This window comes from Cyprinodon tularosa, unplaced genomic scaffold (genome assembly GCF_016077235.1).
Source record: "Cyprinodon tularosa strain WSP-4 unplaced genomic scaffold, ASM1607723v1 ctg442, whole genome shotgun sequence".
In the NCBI taxonomy this organism is placed as follows: domain Eukaryota; kingdom Metazoa; phylum Chordata; class Actinopteri; order Cyprinodontiformes; family Cyprinodontidae; genus Cyprinodon; species Cyprinodon tularosa.
Genome location: NW_024039166.1, coordinates 642,709 through 661,874, shown reverse-complemented (window position 1 = coordinate 661,874; position 19,166 = coordinate 642,709). Strand labels below are relative to the sequence as shown.

At 37.8% G+C, this 19,166-nt stretch overlaps 1 protein-coding gene across 1 annotated transcript in view; it reads left to right on the top strand.

The window, feature by feature from the left end:
• The window catches only part of ntn4 (netrin 4), a 40,374-nt gene that overhangs the window by 15,493 nt on the left and 5,715 nt on the right, over positions 1-19,166 (top strand). Inside the window, exons 4-8 of the mRNA XM_038300222.1 lie at positions 6,480-6,606; positions 8,777-8,962; positions 16,712-16,925; positions 18,339-18,433; positions 18,708-18,776. Coding sequence (XP_038156150.1) covers positions 6,480-6,606; positions 8,777-8,962; positions 16,712-16,925; positions 18,339-18,433; positions 18,708-18,776 — 691 coding nt within the window. The remainder of the gene's footprint in view (positions 1-6,479; positions 6,607-8,776; positions 8,963-16,711; positions 16,926-18,338; positions 18,434-18,707; positions 18,777-19,166) is intronic.

The window sequence follows — 19,166 nt, the reverse complement described above, 5'->3', positions numbered from 1 at the left end:
ACTGTGTGCAGAAGCCTCTAAGCAACACAGGACGTCCAATAAACAGCGAGCACAGTCACAGTGTGTAAGCTCTCCATCAAACTAGAGCTTGTAATCAAGCTTTGCCAGTTTATTCTAATCCTGGACCCCTGACTAAAAAACGACTTAAAAGAACTTTTTATTTCTTGCCAGTAGTTACCATCTCATTGCTAATAGACCTGTTTTCAGGACTGCTGCTGATAGCAACACTCTTCCTTTTTCGTCTTGTTTAGATAAACTGACACATTTTTCCAGTCTTTGATCATTATCTTAAACTAATCACACCCTCTGGACATTTTTTTTTTCCATGTTTTGGTGAAAAATCAAGATTTTTGGATTAGACACTTCAAGAGCAGAAGTTTGTTTTCTTTGTGTCGGCTGTTTTGTTTCTAACATTCTCAAGGAGGGGTCACCTTTCCGTCTTTTCTGCTTCCTCAGGTCAGATAAACATCTGCCTCTATGTTTATAACAAGGTCATGGGTTGGAAATACGTGTTTGTTGATGAAGGTGTAAATAGGCCATGTTTTAAGTGTGTCATGGGGGAGATCCTGTCAATCTCTACATCTCCACCGACACAAATGAAGGACACTTAGCTCTATCCGAAACCAGCAAAGCCTCACATGAAAGTGAAAGTTTTCTTAATAAACCTTGAAAAAAAGGTGTTTATTTTAATAAAGAATCTCTCCATCAGCTGTTTGGCTTCTTTTCCTTATCAGACACCTTAGAAAAATAAACTTTTGTGATACAAATCTATTTGTTTTAACTTTTATAGACTGAAGCTAACATGTTTGGGTTTCTTCTTTTGGTTATTTTTGAATGCCAAGTGCAGAGATTTCAAAACCAATGCATAGAAAACCTCCGACGCTGCCATTAAAAGACGCAAAAGTCAAAGATACCAGACCCAGATAAGCAACTAAAAGGTTTTCATCTCAACTTTGGATGTAGAACAGAACATTTTTGGCATATTTTACATGAGTACACAGGAGGATTTATGCGTTTCCTTTGCTGAGACGAAAGCTGCTGATATCTGATTTATTGGGCACAACCCTTTAAATCTTAAAATCTGACTACTGCCATGCCAAGAAATTCCAAGTAGCTCTTTGGTTTTCACAAGGATTTCCTTGCTTTGAGGGCAGAAAATCCGGCCTCTAAACCACAAGACTCAAAACCTCTCCTCTGCATGTCAAAATAACTGGTCATAAAGGCTCATTAATTGCCTTTTAACAGAAATGTGTCTTGCTGCATCAAAGATTTCCTCTCCTCATCACATTTCCTCAGGGCGTTGGACCTGTAACAAGAGCCATGTTGGACCATTTTGTAAACACATACAGGTTATATAAGTGGCTATTTCCTGCCTATCAGCATTTTGCGCCTCGCATCCGTGTTGACTGAAAGCTGCTGGTTCTGGCAAAAACCCAAATAAGCAGAGCAGCACAAGACATGAGATGAGAGCAGAGATTACAACTGATCCCAGGAAGGACAGAAGGAATGCATGTTTACTTATTTTTTTTACCGTTTTTAATTCAAATTTTAGGAATTGAAATCTTACCTTTCCCTGTTGCATAAACTTGACTCATAGTTGGGCCTGTTTTTGTCTACCTCAAGTATTGTTAGGAATGCAATGTTTTGTCTTCACCAAGTGTGACCACTTGTGCAGAGAAAGTTGCCCCGACAGTCATTACTGCTCAGAAGCTAAGACGAAAAGGGCTCGTTTGTTTGTTGTCCCTCCACAGGGGTTTTGCGGTTCAGGGTGATTACACTGTCTGATGGTTAGCCACAAAGCCAACACACACTCGGTGACATCCACGGTCCGCAGCAGTTGCTTTACAAGCAATTAGTCCACTAATTGAGAGTAGCTGTGTTTCGTTTCTCCTCTAAAGCCATGCTCTCTTCATGTCCCTGTCCAGCTTTTCCAAATTTATAATACTCACAATTTTTCCATGTGCACCTGCAACTGTGACATCCGATTAATTTATTTTCAATCTATGGTTAGATTCTTTTTGTCTTTCTTAAAGGATAAAGCAAAAAAACTGTGTGGAGTGCCATTTGGACTGCAAATTTGGTTTTACAATGTCTAAAAGTTTCCATTCTAACATTCCTACAGTTTAAAATCTTTGAAAATTAGATTCCAGAGGAATTATTGGAGGAACTAGAATTTTTTTCTGCGATATGGAGAATAGAGCAACGCATCACTGATAATGTTGGTTGCTATAGGTTTCCAGCATAATGTGATCTAAAAGTAAAAATCTTCATGAATTAAGTCTGTTTTGCACTAGGAAGGGAAGTAAAATAATCTGCTAATGGTATTTTTACACGTAATATATGGAAGAAAACATCTCAATTATCTTATTTCAAGTTCAGTTTTTATAATAATCTTACTAGAGGGGACAAAATTCTTGTTCCAATGGCAGATAATTTTCATTCATTTCATTTTGGAATCTTCAGTAGTGAAGATAAACACTGTATTGCATAATATAGAATCCATTATTATTGGCGCACGTTCTTCAAATTAAAATAAAATATCTAAAGAAATCTAGGACATTCTGTTCATTAGTTCATTAAAAGTCTGGTACAGCTGGAAGCATAACAAGATATAAACATCCACTTGAACTGACAGGCTGGGTAAGAAAGCATCAGATGGAGAAGATGGAACATGGTAACTCTGGAGGAGCTGCAGAGTTCCAAAGCAGAGGTCAGAGAAGCTGTTTTAAAGGGCAACTATTCAATCTGATACAGGGTTCGTACCTGTAATTAACTACTGACCTTTCCACATATAGTTCACCGATGATGAAGACGACAAAGACGTTCCCCCCGCACGTCTCCTACTTTATGATGATCAAAGAAAATTACTCCTCTGCCATGGCGTAGTAATATAACCAACCAGAGGGTGTCGCAATTCAGTATTATCAGCCGTAGAGTTATCATCGCTGTTTTAAGGCCTGGGCCTGGCAATGAATTAAAACTTTGTTTTTTTTGGAACGTTGGCAAGGCGGTAGCGTGAGTTTGGCGAGGCAGCCGCCTCGCCAAGATAGTGCTGCGGGAAACACTGCAATACTAACATTACATTATCACACCGTACTCTCACTCAGTAACTTAGCCTGTGAATTTCTAGCTAGCAGTTACTAGCGTAAACAAATAGGCGCTAAATTTAACGTGTACTAGGCTACTTCAGTTGGCTTACTTAAAAAGTCTATGACTTACCCTTCATGTGACTCGACAGCGCAGACTCGCCCATTGTGAAAAGCTGCAAATCTTTTTTGCAGACTTTACAAGAGGCAACTTGTGGGGTTTGTCCCCATTTAATCCATAATTTGCATTTTTCACCTTCCAGCCAACGTTCATTGAAACGTCAACCTCCCGGCATGGTGCCTTAGTGGTTTCATGGGGGTGGAGTCACACATGGAAATAGACTGGCAGATCGCAGTCACACATAAGCGACCAGGTTTCATTTTCGGGCTGTCCAACATTTTATTTCTCCATTTAATAAACACACGATTCAGTTAGATAGGCATTTGTTGCGAAAGAAATAGTTACAATTTCAAGCATTTTCAAGCCATTTCATCCAAAATATAAGCACTTTTCAAACCTTGAAAACACAACGTCAAAATGCAAGCATTTGCAAGGATTTCCAGCACCCGTACATACCCTGCTGATAGAGCTTTAGCTATGTTACAAGGAATAATGGGGAAAAAGTCAGTCATACAAAACAGGTAGAGAGTTTCTCTGTAATTCAACTTATTCATATAACGCCAGTTCAAAATTTAAAGGCATTTTACAGAGAAATGCAATCAGATCATACAGATAAATTGGTTAAAAGTTTTCCATGTAAGGAGAACCAATTAATTGCATCAAGTTATTAATTTTGCTAAATTTTCTCTTTCTGGATGAGTATGTAGCAACAGTTGAAATTTGTTTACGGGGGGAGACAGTACTAAGCATGAAAAACAAGCCAAACTCTATAATCTATAATGGAAGTTATTGACCGCAGCAGCCCAGCAGATATTTCCATCTAGGAGTCACAGCCAGACATTACCAGATAAAACAAAACTACTTTGACAAGTAAAAGCAGAGATTGTTGAACTAACAATTACTGCAGAATTGGAAAATATAGATAGAATGATGAATAGTGGTGTCCTCCAGCACCCTAAGCCAATAGCAGCATAACGATTACTTAGAGTAACCTAAACCTCCATGTTCTAATAATCTACAGTATTAAATTATTACATTTCAACTTTCAAAATGACAAACAACATTTAAAGAAAATGTAAAGAATTATACTCTATATTTTCAAAAGTGCTGTTCTCTATTGGCTCCATGAGTCAAGCCCTGTTGAGTTTACACGACTGGGTGTATGCAGCTTTCAGCGTGTACATTTGTTAATTGTCCCCTATCACGGCATGGTAAACATGTGAAATTGGTTTAAATACCACCTGTCTGGTCTTCTCCATATCTACCCTTTTTTGTCATCTCTTGTCTTCTCTTTCCTAATGAATCACTTCTTGCTTTTTGTGAGAAATGTCATGAGGTTCTGCAGCCCCTTGCTTGTTTGGACCTCTTATTTGTGCAACCATGCCCCCGGTTAGTGTGAGTATAGGGTCTATAAAAGCAGCAGCTTGTTGCTGGTGAATGCACAGGGCGTGTTGTTTACAGCTCCTTCCTATAGCATGTGGATGCATTTAAAGCCGTTCTTAGATCAGCGTGTCGAGCATCCCTCACCAGTGTGTGTTTGCAGCTTTGGCAGGCATGTGTGCGCGTTGATTAGTGCCTACCTAATCATTGTATAATTGTGTGTCCTACATTACATTTGAACAGTGTAACGCAAACAAATAAAGAGCTTCCTCAGATGCACACCCCCCCCCCCCCCCCCCCATTCAATCATTATCCAGCATGCATAGCATTCCAGCTCAAAGGAATTACAAGGAGACTGTTATTGTGCTCTCTGCACTGCATACTTGTACTCTTCTCATACACACATACTTGTAATCGCACACACAGGCCTTTTCAGCGCAGAGGCCCATTTTTATTTCCAGCAATGAAGCAAAAATAATCACCTTTCAGTCCCTAATTTCAGAAGAAAATGCTTGGAAAGAAAAAATTTGATTATTATGGTGAATTAAATGGCACATCCCTCTTGCACTCATTATTTCAGGTGTGCAAAAGTGTAATTCAACATTATTCAGGCTTCAAAACGGACCATATTCCCTTTTGAGGACTGGCAGTGGGGATCTTGCATGGGTGTTTCTCTGCACAAGCAAATCGGCACAGGACAGATTCATCTATTATCAATCCAAGGTTAATTTTTTGCTATATAAGTTTTCAGGCTTGCCCATGTATCTGACTTCTGTAGTTTATATACACATCTTTTTTTTAGCCATTTTCTTTACCTCTTTTTCCAGAATCGTGTAAAGCTAAAACAATAAACCAATTGCCTTTTCCTGCCTTATTCTATGGTTAATTGATGGCAAAAAGAATAAATGTTTGATAAATTTCAAACCTTGCTTTAATACAATCTATTTTTAGTGTAGAATAGTGAATTTCATATTTTAGCCAGTTTAGAACCAAAGAATGTCAAAACCAGCAAGAATTGTTACTCTAAAATAGACCAATTGGCTATAAAGCTATATCCCAGGGTAGGTACAGATAATTAAAAAATCTCCACCAGACAATGATAAAAAGGGGGCCCCAGGAAGGAGCCATTCCTCAATAATCTGAACCTCTATAAAGAACTGGTAGGACTTATTTTCCTCTATAGTTTGAAGCAAACAAACTATTTGTTCCAAAAAAAAAAAAACATCAGGGATGTTAATCTTCCTGACCAAAGAACCTTTTTCACTACCTCAGAAAGTTCATATAATGTCCTTTTATTCACTCTGTATTGTCAGAATGGAGCTTTGTTCAGGCAACCTTATAACCAGCCTGAAAATCATATTTTTAGGCTTTCAAGAACTAACTGGAAGTGTTCCTTTTATTTTAAGGTTAGATGGATGACGCATACAGAAATGTATACCTTTTTTTAACTGGATGTTAGCTGCTCAACGGAAAGACCAAATTAAGAAGTAAGGGATTCACAGGTCTAAGTGTTCATTGGAGTATAAATTCCAGGAACGTCCTCACACTCTGCTGTTCTAATTTGTGACTGCAAATATTATTTTATCCATCTTGCGAAAACATTTTGATATATACTGATGATCTTCTGCTTCACTTTGTGCCTCTAAAATCTAAACAATACTGCTGTTTTTTAATAAATAATTCAATGTCAACCTTAATTATGTTCTAATTTCTAAAATTCCGTCCCCACTATTTACATGGTGAACAGAGGCTGTCTTAAGTTCTAATAAAATCCCATTATAGAAAAACACTACAGTTAGAGAAACAAATGTCTTAGTGAATTAACAAAAAGACTCATTGGGTGTTTAAATACCGTCTCCTTTAGTTAACGAGTTTCATGGTTTTTATTGCAGGTTCATGGGAAGTGCGTGTGCAGACACAACACTGCTGGGGATCACTGCGAGCGCTGCGCTCCTCTTTACAACGACCGACCCTGGCAGCCCGCTGATGGACTGACAGGAGCACCGCACGAATGTCACAGTAAGCAAAGTCAAACATGCTTAGACTCTTTTTTTTTTTTTTTTTTTTCCCCAGAGATAGATTAACTTAAACTGGGCCATTTATTACGCAAGTCTAATTTGCGTCTGGTCGGCCCCACGTGTCTGCCCTAAAAATCCAGTCATTGAAGGCATCATACTTTAGCACAACCAGGTGATGAAGACAAGAAAACCGTCAGGGACTAATTGTCATTTTCAGTATCAGTGAAGCAGACATCTAAGAAGCTGCTTGAAGGGAAGATACATTTTCTTAATGTCTATAGACATGCATAAGGTTAATATTAAAGCAGACTATAGGAGGTCTGAACAGACTAAAGCATATATCCTTTTAATAGATCTGACTTCCCATTTTGGTTCCCATCAAACAGCAAACTTATTTGTAAACAGAATCCAACATGTTGTACCTTTTTAGAATAAGTTGATCCTAAAGAAAACGATTAACTCAATTGTAACCTTACTATATGCAACAAACACTATTAACTAATAATCTGTCATCAAATTCGAATTCATAATTTTTACTTTCTACCTCGTTTTCGTCTTCTGGTGTTACAAAACATGTTCTGTCCTGGCATTAATGGGCTCATTTTTTTTCCTGTAACACTCCACATAAAAATAATATCTAGTTGTATTTTCCATAAAATAAAATCACATGTAATTATCCAGCTGAGCTATTTTTTCCACAAAAAGTAAAAGTAATATACATAAACGCTTATTTTTTATGCATCTACTGATATATGTATATGTGTGCCATTTTACATTTTAGATTACATTAACTGGGCTTATTTACCAATCTACTCCAGGAATCAAGCATAAGTTCCTTTCTCAGTATCCATAAGTCGGAAACGAGAGTAGAAATAACTGGATACGCACAAAAAATGTATAGTCAAAATCCTAAAAGCTGAAAATTTAAAATGTTGTAAAAGAAAGCGCTTGAATCAAGTTGTGTAAAGCTACATATAGAAATCAGTTTTTTGTATGGTTAAATTTGTCATAAAATTCAAATAATTCAGTTTGGCACGTATCCTTATTTGGATCAACTGTGTTGAATTGACCTTTTATGTACAAATAAAATTTTATGAGAGAAAAAAAAAAGAAATTTTTTAGAATTTACATAGCTCAGGTTGTGAAAAAACATACAGAGTTTGTTCCCATCTACACAAACTAGAGGTTTAACATCTTAATATCCACCTCATTTTGGGAAATTCTCGCCTATTTTGCATACCCAAATGGAAAAGCAAATAACTTAGGAACTGTAAGCCCAAATTACATGTGTGATAAGTTATTTGAAAGCTAACGCAGTCTAGTTTCTGAATATATACATGAAAATTGGGAGAGTAAAACACCCAAGCTGCAAGAACAAGTTGCATAATTTCAAACATGAATCAAATTTGTTTTTTTTATTCTCGAAAATATTAGGTCTTTTGAGAACAGCAGTAATAAAGACATGCTTGCTTGTTGTGGCTGCTTTGTCATGCTACATTTTGACATGCTGATATATCTTTGTCAATTGTGCTGTGGTCCTCGCTATGTCCATAAAATTATTTAGGTGGTTGAATTGTGGAGAATCTAATCTTTCGAATGATGTCTAACATATCTCTATTGGTAAACATTTTACCAGTGCAACTTTCATGCATTCTGAGTTATTATTTATAAACGCTTTAAAACCAGAGGTCTAATCTTTCAAATCAGATACATCACAAGTATGTGGGATTTATATGACTTTACAGGTACATGGTATTGGGCTAGGCAATTCGTTTGTGCACAAACTATAAAACGGTGGGAGCTAAGACGTTAAGAATTAGCTTTACTAGCTGGCATTTTTGATAAAATATGTTAAACCTAAACTTAAACATTAAGTCCTTTTTAATTTTCCTTTATTAAACTCAGATCTTCTTTTACACCAACTCAGCCTATACCATTTATAACTCCTGATCAGTCAGTGAAGGCCAGATTTTTTTTAATTCAAAGTTTTAAATCCGGTTCTAATATCAGCACTGACAGCTAGAACCAGATATAATTACTGCTTGGCGCACCTCTTAGTATAAAGATCTGATTGTTTCATCTCTTAGTTGTATTTCTATTTATATGTAAAAATCTACACTCCTTAATAAATAAATATTGCTGACTTTGTTATTCTTTTCTTTCATCACCAGAGTGTAAGTGTAACGGACACGCTCAGAGCTGCCATTTTGACTGGAAGGCATGGCGCGAGTCCGGCCAGAGAAGCGGAGGCGTGTGCGACTGTCTGCACAACACGGAAGGGCGTCTGTGTGACAAATGCAAAGCTGGCTTCTACAGAGACCCGCATCGCCCTCACACGGCTCCAGACTCATGCAAACGTAAGAATCACAAAAAGACGAACTGCAGAGCAGAACGCCTGATAAATTAGATCATTTTGTTCCCAAGATAAACAAACATGAGCTGCAGATGAGAAGAAGCTGAGTGAGTGCTGGTCCTCAAAGACACAGAGCTTTGAAAAACTATTTGCCAACACCCCTCAATATTTCAGGTCTGGAAAATTCAAAGGCAACTACTTTTATAAATTATTTCATCTGTTAAATGAAATCAAATGTTTGAAACCACCCCCTACATGTCACCCCATAAACTAAAAACCTTTGGTTTTTGCAATCTATAGTAACTAGAAACTAGTCTTTTATTGTTTGGAGGCTTTTCTTCCAAAGTTCTTAGGTGTTTCTTTTTTAATTTGTCCACATTTGAAGGCTTTTAAAGCATGAACAACATCTTCAACATCCTTCTGCAGCATCTTGACTTGGCTTAAAGCTACTTTCAGACCGCACGCGACTGAAGCAGCAGAAACAGCTGGTTTACATCCAAAGTCAATGGTTGATGCACATCAGGGTGCATTAAAAGGTCCTGCAGTGCGTCTAGAGCAGTTAGGGCAGCGGATCTTGATGCATCTGAGCAGCCAAAGCAGCGCCGCATGAGCTTCTGAGCATCTGAGGTGTGTAACGCATTTCACAAGCAGCTGCTGCTGGAATTGGAAAAACTGAACTTTTGCTGCTTGACGTGCAACAACACTGGAAAAAACTAAATCTAGATAAGTCATTTTTTGCATAAAATAACTGCATTTGTTCTTGAATTGAGGATCGAAAAAGAGACATTTTGCCAATAAAACAAGACAATTTACATGTAAAATAAGAAAACACAACTGCATTGTTTTATTTCAAGTGCATATTATCTAATTATCTTATTTTAAGAATAAAAATACTCATTCCATTGAAAAATAATCTTGTTTACCTGCTCAAATTAAGGATAAATACTCTTAATTTAAGAAAGTTTTACTTATTTCTAGATCGTTTTTCTAGTGAACCAATCAGAGAAGCTGGCAGGGAGACAGACAGCACAGCTGATGCAGAGCGCTATGATCACTCCACTGAAACAGTTTAACGCTTTAATTAACAAAAAATGTTGAAACATGAAAGCAAAATAAGTTTGCTTTTATTATACTGGTGCCTGCAGTTTTTTACCACATACCTAAAAAACGCTAACATCTACTTCCAGCCATGACAAGGTGAACTATTTGCAAAACCTTATTAGGCTTTCAGTCAGCAGCTGTTGGTCAAACTTTTTTTATTTATTTGTTTATTTGACAGGGACAGTACAATTAAACATTGCAACCAAACAGGTGGCCGATGTCCAAGTACATAAGGCTTGTAGCCATGGGCTAATTTGCAGCCTTCGTCCCTGGTTAGGCTTTTAAAAGGTGTTAGCATTAACGGGGAGGGAGGTTAGTAACGACACACAGATGCATAAAAAAAACAAGAGAAGTTAAAAAGAGAAATTCTCTGTCAGGATCCTCTTGTAGAGCTAATTTAATTATTAGATTAATATCAGCAATATCTTAAAGTAAAGCAGAACCAAACCATCATACTACAACCACCATGTGTATCTGCTGTTCTTTTAAGAATTATATATATATATATCGATGCCAAATGTAAAGAGATGCTCAAATTGATAGAGTTCAGCTTCATTTTTCTAATTTATTTGATCTACTTTGATCTATTTCAATATTTCTATTATTTCTCACTTCTATGAGCGACAGTGGCGTCAGATGTAGGAGTTTGCCCTGAAATCTAACGATTAACGTTTCAAGCCCCGACTCTGACTTTCAGTGTCGTTGTGTCCTTGGGCAAGACACTTCACCTGCACCGTCTACTGATGGTGGTCAGAGGGTGGCGCCAGTGTACGGCAGCCCTGCTTCTGTCAGTGAAGCCCCACGGCAGCTGTGGCTACAATGTAGCTTGCCACCATTAGTGTGTGAGTGTGTGCGTGAATGGATGTAGTGTAAAGCGCTTTGGGTCAAGTCTCCTGACTTAAGTAAAGGCGCTATACAAGTACATGCCATTTACCATTTCTACTTTTTATCCATAAGACAAATCGCTTGTGCAACAATTAAAATGATAATTTGCAAGAGTACCAGCATATCAGATATTAAAAGGTTTGATCTCCACAACTTAAATTATAAAAAAGGAGAAAGTTGTTTGAAGCCAAATACTTTTTTTTTACAGCTTTGTAAAATATTGATGCTGCATAAAATAACATATTTAAAGGCGCAAATATTTTTTTTCAAATGAGTTGAGAAATATAATCCTCTAAATGTCTTAAAGCAAATAGCTTGGTAAAAGGACACCTTGGAACTCAGAGCATGAACTGATGGGCATGATTAATTATACCCTGTCTGACAAAATGTTGCCCTTGTGAATCAAAACATTAAGCTCGTACACACCTACGCTGGCATAGCACTCTCTCTGAAAGAATGCTGAGATCACAAGCCGGGACCTGTTGGATTACGCTCAGTCCTGACGGGTACCCGACTCCGATTGTGTGTGTGTGAGACACGGCAGACAGCCCACGCTTTATCCACAGTTAACATCATAGTTAATCATCAGATGGCGGCATTCCTCCTTCTTGACTCAAGGCTCGACACAAGGCTCCCGCTTGTCCACGTCGGCATGTTTTGCCATTTTTCAGACGTGACTCAGAGCTCAGGTAGCTTGGGGATAATCATTGTCAGGAGTTGTAAATGTGTGAGGGTCCTTTCTCCTGCAGGGGGTCATAAAGGGGAATGCTGCCCTCCGCTGATGAGGCGACTTAAGTAAACATGAGATAGTCATCCATAAACAGCAGTGGCTACATTCACCTTCTGATTATCTGTCAGATTTGACCAAGTGAGCTCATTCCTGCTGCCACACGTATGTGTTTATGTTCATCAATGTGCATCTCATCGAGTTCTAAACAATCAAACCGCAGCAGACCATTACATAACACAGAGACGGGGATGATATCAGTCAGGTTAGGGATGCTGGAAAAATTTCAGTTTGCACGTCTCACAGATGATATCCAAGAGTGTTTGTTAGACACTGGTTCTATATGCAGTCGTCTCACTTTTCAAACTTGGATTTTTAAGTTTTCAATGTGTTTCAGCCCATCTTATCTATGTATGTATTTAAGTATGGATGGATGTATCTTTCAGTCTACGGATAGAGGTTTAATCAGTGCAGAAAGCTGGTTAATATAAAATGAAAACAAAGAGTGTTAAGATCCAACATTATGCTTCTAAGAAAATATACCTACATTGAAAAAGATTGAAATTTAAGTAAAATAAGTGCTTTTTTTTTTTCCTTGCATTGAGCTGGTAAGTGCCAGTGGAAATAGACGATTTACATTTAAAATAAGAAAAAATATAAGAAAAAAAAAAAATGCAATCCCTAACTTCAAAAGCATAATGTCTAATTATCTTATTTTATACTCATTCCATTGGCAGATCATCTTATTTGCCTTCTGAAATTAAGGGCAACTATATCTTAAGAAGTTTTTACTCATTTTTAGGTTGTTTTCACAGTGTAGAAACTGCTATTCCAAATTATTAATTGTATTCTTGTTTTTTGAGCATTTATGAATGCATTACGTGGATAAAGCTGTGACCAAGGTATAACATATCCAAGGTCTGGGAATATAATAAGCATTTCTGATAGGTCTGAATATACTTTTGCATTTGCAACATAACAGTAAAAATATGCAATTTCAAAAAACGCAGAAGCACAACATTTTACTGCCACATTAACAGCTACGAGTGTAAGACACAAATTTTCGCCCCCGTCCTTTAGGTTAGAGTATTACCTTTAAAGTGGGTTTGCCATAACATATGAGTTAGAAGTAAGTTGCGACTAGCGCGCACATCCACGCTAGAAGGAAGCACTTTTCCACACTACAGTAAAATCCTGCGACAATAGACTCTAGACAAGAGAGCTTTCAACACCATGAATACAATCAAACTCTGGAGGCAAACATGTTAGAGCAGAAGCAAGATAAAATAAATCACAATCTTGATTTTTTTCAACAAAATCGTGCAATATCTAATAGTCATAGAGAAATCATATTTAAATGTTAAATCATTCTGCCTTAAACATGTATATAAAAATAAAATAATCCTGTCTTAAAATCTGTTTTTTTTCCATTATCTTCTGCAGGCCAGTTAGTTATACGTCAGCCTGAACACCTAAATTCGACCAATCGTATATCAACGGTCATCTGTCAATCAATTTTTTTCGGTCATAGTATCTTGATTCATATGTCGCAGCTAATATACCCAACAGTTGAAATAAGAATAATTTCCTTTCCCATTGACTTCCGTCCCAGTGTTCACGGGGATGGACGTCTGTGTCTTCAGCAGGCGTAGAGCTAACAGAACTGGCAGCGTTGCGAGGCAAGGGCTCAAACATGTACGACTGTAAGCCTTCTACACCAAACCAAGCTTCTGCCGCCCTTCCACAACATCTTTGTCCCCGCTTTCCTCCTCTAAATAAAAAATGGATGACAGAGGAGACTAATCCACGACCTCCGACACTAAACTCTCCTCCTCTTGCATGTTTCCGCTGTCCATAGCGTTCCTTGACAGCGTCGTTTTGACGTCACCAATTTAGTGCTACTTGGTCCTAATAGAATTTCCCATTGAGAACCTACTAGCACTAAATTGCTAACTGGTTAGCAAGATGCTTCCGAGAAACCGGCCACAATCAAACTTGCTTGCGAACCTTCCACCACAACAATCCCGCCCCCTTGATAATCGACCAATCACATTCACTTTATTCACTGGTGTATAATTTCAGAAATGCAACGGTTGTTTCCCTACAACTTTAACATTGTGTTTCAAAGTCTTTATGTAAACCAAAAATGATGAATGTTTTCTTCCTGCCCCCGCATGTGGAATTTAGACCTGACTTCTTTAGCACTCGGTATCAACAAGGACTGATCCATGGCAAATTAACTGGGAGTTTTCCATGCTGCGTGTTCTTGGTATCTCTGCTTCTCAGATCCCAGACGGATTCATCACCTGCAGCTGAAACAACGTCAGAACTGAATTCTCGTGATTAGGTTTCATGTTGTGCATACTGGTCTCAGCCTTGGTCTCACCTGTGTGTTAACTGACAGACGGGTGATTGATGGGAGGGAAAGAGGAGCGTCTGCATGCTTGGAGCACTGATGAGGCTATAGGTTGTGCAATCAGACTACAGTTTCCCTGACAAAAAGAGGAATTTCCCTCTGTTCTGAGGAACATTTTTTTCATACCAACCGCTGAGAGGCCCTGAAAAGAAATGCTCGAACAAATGCACACCCAAACAGATTAAGTAAAGGTAGGGTTACAGTGTGTGTTTGAAAGATTGTGATTATTTTCTGCGGCGGTTGGTTGGTTGCTCAGGCAGGTCCCTCATCATGTCACGCTCATGAAGCTTATTGTCTGCCCCTTTAGAGCTGACAGCTTTTCTAGATGCACATATATTTACTCACAGTGAAGCCATGACCTCTTCATGTGCTCAATAATTCTCACTCTGCTATGCAAACTCACAACACCATCACCAAGCGCACGTGTTGGGGCTTTACCTCGAACCAAGGTGTAGTCTTTGTTAAATATTACCAGCCTTTTCACCTTGTGTGCCTGTTAGGTATACGGATGTGATATCTTTATGATTTTATGGATACTGTATTCAGCTCAGTTTTATGACAAAGTTTCTCTTATCTTCACCGCCCTGGGTGGCTGATCTGAATAACAGTCTAGATCAATGTTGACGAGGATAAATTTGTCATCGCTCAAAAGAAAACGATAATAGTTTGGTTCATTGGTTTGGTACATCGTCACGCAGTTATACGGCATCCATTTAGGCTTCTAAATGCGAACAGGACAATTTGTTGAGGTTCAAAACGTAGCTTTAGAATGAGCAGGAAATTATTTTAAGAGACTGACCAGGATATGGTTATTGGCAAGAGATAAACTGGCATTTTAGATAAGACCACTTCAGTTCTCTATCTAAATTATCGTTCTATTTACAGAAAATTACCCCAAAAATACTAAATTATTCATGTGTTGACCTTGAACATTGAAGATTGGCTAAAGCAGCAGAGCCCTCACCAGGTACCACCCCTCAGCTAAGCAAAGCAAACTAGGGCTACATTTCCCACATAAGCAGTTAATTTTAAAAAGACTAAAAGAGCCATCAGTTTTGATTTCAGTTTGGACTTTACGATGGTAGCTTCAGAATTGGGCATAAACATTAAACTGTTGGTCCATCTGGCCGAGTGTCTGATTGTAACGTTGGGGATTTTTTTTTTGTGAAAAACTTTGATGCTCTTTGACAATGTGCCCATGGCTACTTCCTGGAGCAACTAAGGCTACGTTCACACAGCAGCCTGAAGTGACCCAAATCCGATTTCTTAGCCCATTTGCAACCTGTGTCAGATCATGGCGGTCTGAACGACACAGATCCGATATTTACCACTGCGACCCAGGCCACTTGGCTATGTGGTCCTGAATCCGATACGAATCTGATCTTTTCAAATGTGACCTTGTGTCTGAACGGCCAGGTCGCATTCATCCGACCTGAATGCCATTAATACCCGACAAAGGTCACTATTCTGGGTCTTTCTCTGAAGAAGCGGCAGGAAAAACAACAACCATGGTGGACGATGATGCGGAGAGCAGTATTTATGTTTAACCATCTTGCAAAGATTGTATTTTTATGGTTGGTCCTTTACAAAGCACTAGAGACTTTCTTAGGAAGGCGGAGAAGTGTAAACATTATCTGCTAACATTAAATAAAAGAGAAAAAAATGCAACTGAAGAGGCCTTTTATAAACAACAGCTCTAAATTATCCACAGCTTCCAAACTCTGGTTCAGAGCCACTAAGGAGGTCATTAGTTTCAGGGAGGGAAAAATATCATCAAACTGTGAGGTGTCTTACTACAGAGCAGATTTAATTTTAATTCCCCCCAAAAAAATTAATTGCTAAGTTACTAGCAGTCTTTTGCAATATAACATAGAGTACATTTATGTGGCACGATATATTACATTTGAGGCACCATTAAGGGGGAAGTAAACAGGCCTTCTGACTCACAAAAATGCTTGTTTACAATAACCAAACAGATTTATTTACTTTTCTGGTGCTGAATGTAGTAAAAAAACCCAAACCCCATTAATCAGAGGGGAATAGCTTCAGACCCTTCTGCCCATTTCCACTTCTTGGCTCCGTGTTTTCCCTAAACATTATAACAGATTTATGCATGTTTTCTCAAACTGCAGGTAAAAACCTGGGTGGAATTACATTTGTGTAAAAACATTATTTTTAGAGGTTGTTTAAAGGACACCATATTAGCAGACAATTAGGCAACATGAGGGAAACCAAGAGCAGACAGAGAGGTGTAAGGTGTGGACTTGAGTGTTTTTGCCCTTGAACAAATGTTGGCTGGTATTTAGGTTTTGGACAGACATTCAAAAACTTTTTGTTTTCAGGTCAAAGTAAGCAGACTGTGTTTGTGATGGTTATTAAGTCATAAATGAACTACAAACGTTTGTTGGATAAGAGAAAGATAACGAGCTTTGTCTTCTGAAACACCATGCAAACAATAGTGCAACTGTTATTATAATGAAACTAAAAGACCTTCAGAATGTGTTTATTGCCAAGTTGGTTTGTGTTTTACAAATACACATTTGTTTGTACCACTAAACAATTTCTGGTCATTGGTTTCTACAGATATTTTAATAAAAAACGTTGGAATTTTTGTTCCTTTTCAGCATGCACCTGTAACCCAATGGGCTCCATGCCCTTTCACGTGACCGATGGCTCCATGTGCGACCCTTCCAACGGAAACTGCATCTGCAAACCGGGAGTCGGGGGGTTGCAGTGCGACCGATGCATGGTGGGATACTGGGGTTTTCATGAATACGGCTGTCGCCCATGTGACTGTGCAGGAGACTGTGACCCATTTACTGGGGACTGCATGTATGGGTAAGTGATAAAATTCATCACCCTATAATATTTAAAATAAAGAGCTAGCAGAAGATAAGTGATTATGGTAATGTTTTCTAAAATAATGTTCAACAATCCTCTATTTAATCATTTTTTTCAATTTTATATTGCATTTATTAACTTATTTACAATAGATGTAATTTTACAAGAGAAACAGGTCAAATCTATATAAAGTCACAATTATAAATGTAGTGCTGCACACATTTGACTTAAATCCATTCATTTAATCTTTATCAAATAGAACCAGATAGTCAGGCTGTAATTCAATCAACTATAGTGCTTTGGTAAACTATTAACAACTTCTTAACTTTGTGATTTTTGTCACATTTATTAGATTACCAACCAAAAAGGTGCACAATTGATTTTTAAAAAATCCTACATCTCCTTTAGTCTTTCTGCAAATGTGGGAACAACAGGGGTGGAAAATAACGAATTACATTTACTCACGTTACTGTAATAGAGTACTTTTTATGAGTAATTTGTAAATTTCTGAGTAGTTTTTGAAATATGTAATTTTTACTTTTACTCGAGTAAATTTTAACCTAAGTAGTTTTACTTCGCTACATTTAAAACCCCCTCACGTTACTGAGTAAAAAAAAATAAAAAAACATCAATGGTGAAAAAATTAAATGAGGCCGGAAATTTAAACCCCTGTGTTTTGGAACCGACACTGAATCACCATTAAAAAACAGAAGAAGACTTTTGACTTTTAACAGCACTTTATTTACACAATTCAAACATATAAACAATTGATGTAAAAACAAGTGTCAGTTAAAAAATCACTACTAAAGTAAAACAAGTGTCAGTTAAAATCAGTAAATGAGGAGCTTGTTAATAACAGTGGGATCCTGTTGCGTTTTAGTTTGATTTCTGGTAACTTTTGGGCATTTAATTTTGTGTGCATTTTAAAAAAAAACTTTAAAATGCAGTTAAAGTTTCTTTATTCCTATCATGGTGTTGTCTGTTGGACAGTAGGATTGAACTGCACTGTGCTGTGAAGAAGTATGTTCTTTAGCCCAGCTGATCTTTTGCAAGTGTGGATGTCCACTGAAATACGCCTTGAAATCGATTAAAACACCTTGTGGTCAATTCAATTCATGACTCATCCTTTTTTGCATTAAATAACTCAAAGTAACTAAGTAACTTTTACTCAAATTACATTTTAAATGAAGTAATTTTGTACTTTTGAGTAAATTTTGAGATGGGTATTTTACTTTTACTCCAAGTAGAATTTAGGCAAAGTAAAGATACTTTTAATCAATTACAATTCTTTAGTACTCTTTCCATCTCTGGGGAACAAAATAACTGCAGGAATTCTAGGTGTCCTAGTCTTTGTTTTTCTTTCATGTGTTCTGCAGCTATATAGGTTCAATCTGTGATGTTGTGTTACAGCTCAGACCTGGAACTCTACAACCTGGATGGAAACTCGAGCGAACCAGTCAGGATCTTCGGCCAACATGAACTTTTTTCTGCTCTCCACTACTCAGGTGAGATTCATCCCTTTACGTCAATCCAAGAAATCCAGTGACGGATGGTCAAATCCTTCAGGTGACCTCAGAGTGTGAACAGTGCTGCTTTTTTCGTCACTGCCTCCATGTAACCACAGCTTTTATGAGCACATTCCTCACTGGACACATACTTTACTTGCATTCTCCAGACGCCACATATGCTGTCTGGGACCTCACAGGAACACGGCACACACACACACACACACACGTTATTTGATTATGCTACAATTGTGCTTTTGTCTCTTCCCTGCAGAGAAGTGCGAGTGCAAAGAGCAAACTCTGACCAACAGTAAACTCTTCTGTACCATGAACTACGGATACGGTAAGAGAGCAAGTATCCACCTTTAACCCATTATCAGGGGTCTCATTGTTTCAGATTCTGCAAGAATTCATTCTTTATTAGTCTTGGACACTTTTCTTCTTATTTAATAAATTTACAGAAGAAAAGGATTTTGTTTTGGTTCAGATACAGTTGGGCCCCACTTGTTAAGTAGGTTTTCTGACAAAAAAACAATTTCAGTGCTTGCAATAAAAAAAAAAAATGTCACTAGGAAAGTTTAAAAGATTAAATAAAAACTAATGTTCTGAAGATATTGTCTACATTCTACACCAAATCCTTTTGCAGTTTCCAAATTATTCAACCCCCGCATACGGTTCTTCATAAAAGCAAACATTTACAAACCAGGCGTGGTCTCAGGCACCAGTCAGGTTT